At 29.0% G+C, this 1320-nt stretch overlaps 1 protein-coding gene across 13 annotated transcripts in view; it reads left to right on the forward strand.

Annotated features, from left to right (window-relative positions):
* LOC106881796 (regulator of G-protein signaling 17) overlaps window positions 1-1320 on the forward strand; it is a 378661-nt gene that overhangs the window by 354116 nt on the left and 23225 nt on the right. For 12 of the 13 annotated variants that reach the window (XM_052967117.1, XM_052967106.1, XM_052967118.1 and 9 more), the window contains one exon: window positions 609-656. The exons of the other annotated variant lie outside the window; for it this stretch is intronic. In XM_052967117.1, coding sequence (XP_052823077.1) covers window positions 609-656 — 48 coding nt within the window. The remainder of the gene's footprint in view (window positions 1-608; window positions 657-1320) is intronic. 13 annotated transcript variants of the gene reach the window in all.

Here is a 1320-nt window from a genome sequence, read left to right on the forward strand (position 1 = left end):
TCATATCAAATTACAATACATTTTATAAATTTGCAAATCTGAATAAGTTTGTAAACCACAAGGAGACAACCCTGTCATTTTGAGCAAAGCTTACACAGTTATCTAAATATGTACTTTACTAAGTGATTTTTGGCAACTCTACCAAACCAGGTCCCTTAAATTCTTCTCTTTATTTCTTATTTTACATAAGTTTGAGAGAAAAGTTGAAGAATTTCTTCTTTTAACTGTCTCATTCAGCATCAGTTATTTCTTTCCTAGATATTAACTTGTTCCACAGAAGAATCAGCATCTATAACTCATAAGATTTATTTTTCTGTTGTAATTTTGCTGATTTTAAAAACCCTTTTTGGGGGAAATATATAATTATATTACTTTTTGGTCTTAATTACTTCGTGAAATTTTTCTTTTTAACTTTTTTTTTTAATTGCCTCAAATATTCTGAATTTCTGTGATCTATTGTTGTTATTATTATTATTATTATTATTATTATTATAAACACCATCTTGAATAAAAGCGAAGTATGAATGCTATCAGTAAAAAAGAAAAAAATCTTTTATGTATGAAATCATTTCAAGTTTGCTGTTTTCTTTTTTTTATGGTTTTTTTAGCCTAGGTAGCGGAAGAAGTTCTAAGGGAGATAATTCCCCTAATTCAAAGTAAGTATTAAGTATGGAGAAACATCTACCCATGTCATTTGATATGATGTTTTACCCTCAGACACCTCCATGTATCCATGTAGTTGATTTTTATCTTTTGGCAGTGTATACTTGTGTTTTTGCTTGTCTGTATGTGTGTGTATAGATGTGTATATATGAATGCATGTGTGTCTATATGTACATATGTGTGTGTTTGCATAAACATGTGTGTGTATATATGTGTATATATGTATATGTGTGTGTGTGTGTATGTATATATATATATATATATATATGTATATATACACACTCACAAATGAGTGTGTGTGTGTGTATATATGTGTATATACATATGAATATGTATGCATGTATGTCTGTGTTTTTGTGTGTGTGGAGATATATATATATATGTATGCACACACACACACACACATACACACATATATATATAGGCACACATTCACACATGCACAAAGACATGCTTCCAAAGAACAGGCAGTCATCATATGGTTTCATAAAGGTGGGGAAATAGTGTGCTACATGTTTCATAGCCTGAATATTAGAACATACTTCCACTTTTGGTGTCTTTTGGCTTCAGTGAATGAATGTACTTTTGATTTATTGTGCAGGGCTGTATAAGCATTTATAACTGTTTATATATATATATATATATATATATATATAT

Source organism: Octopus bimaculoides, chromosome 4 (genome assembly GCF_001194135.2).
Source record: "Octopus bimaculoides isolate UCB-OBI-ISO-001 chromosome 4, ASM119413v2, whole genome shotgun sequence".
Taxonomy (NCBI): domain Eukaryota; kingdom Metazoa; phylum Mollusca; class Cephalopoda; order Octopoda; family Octopodidae; genus Octopus; species Octopus bimaculoides.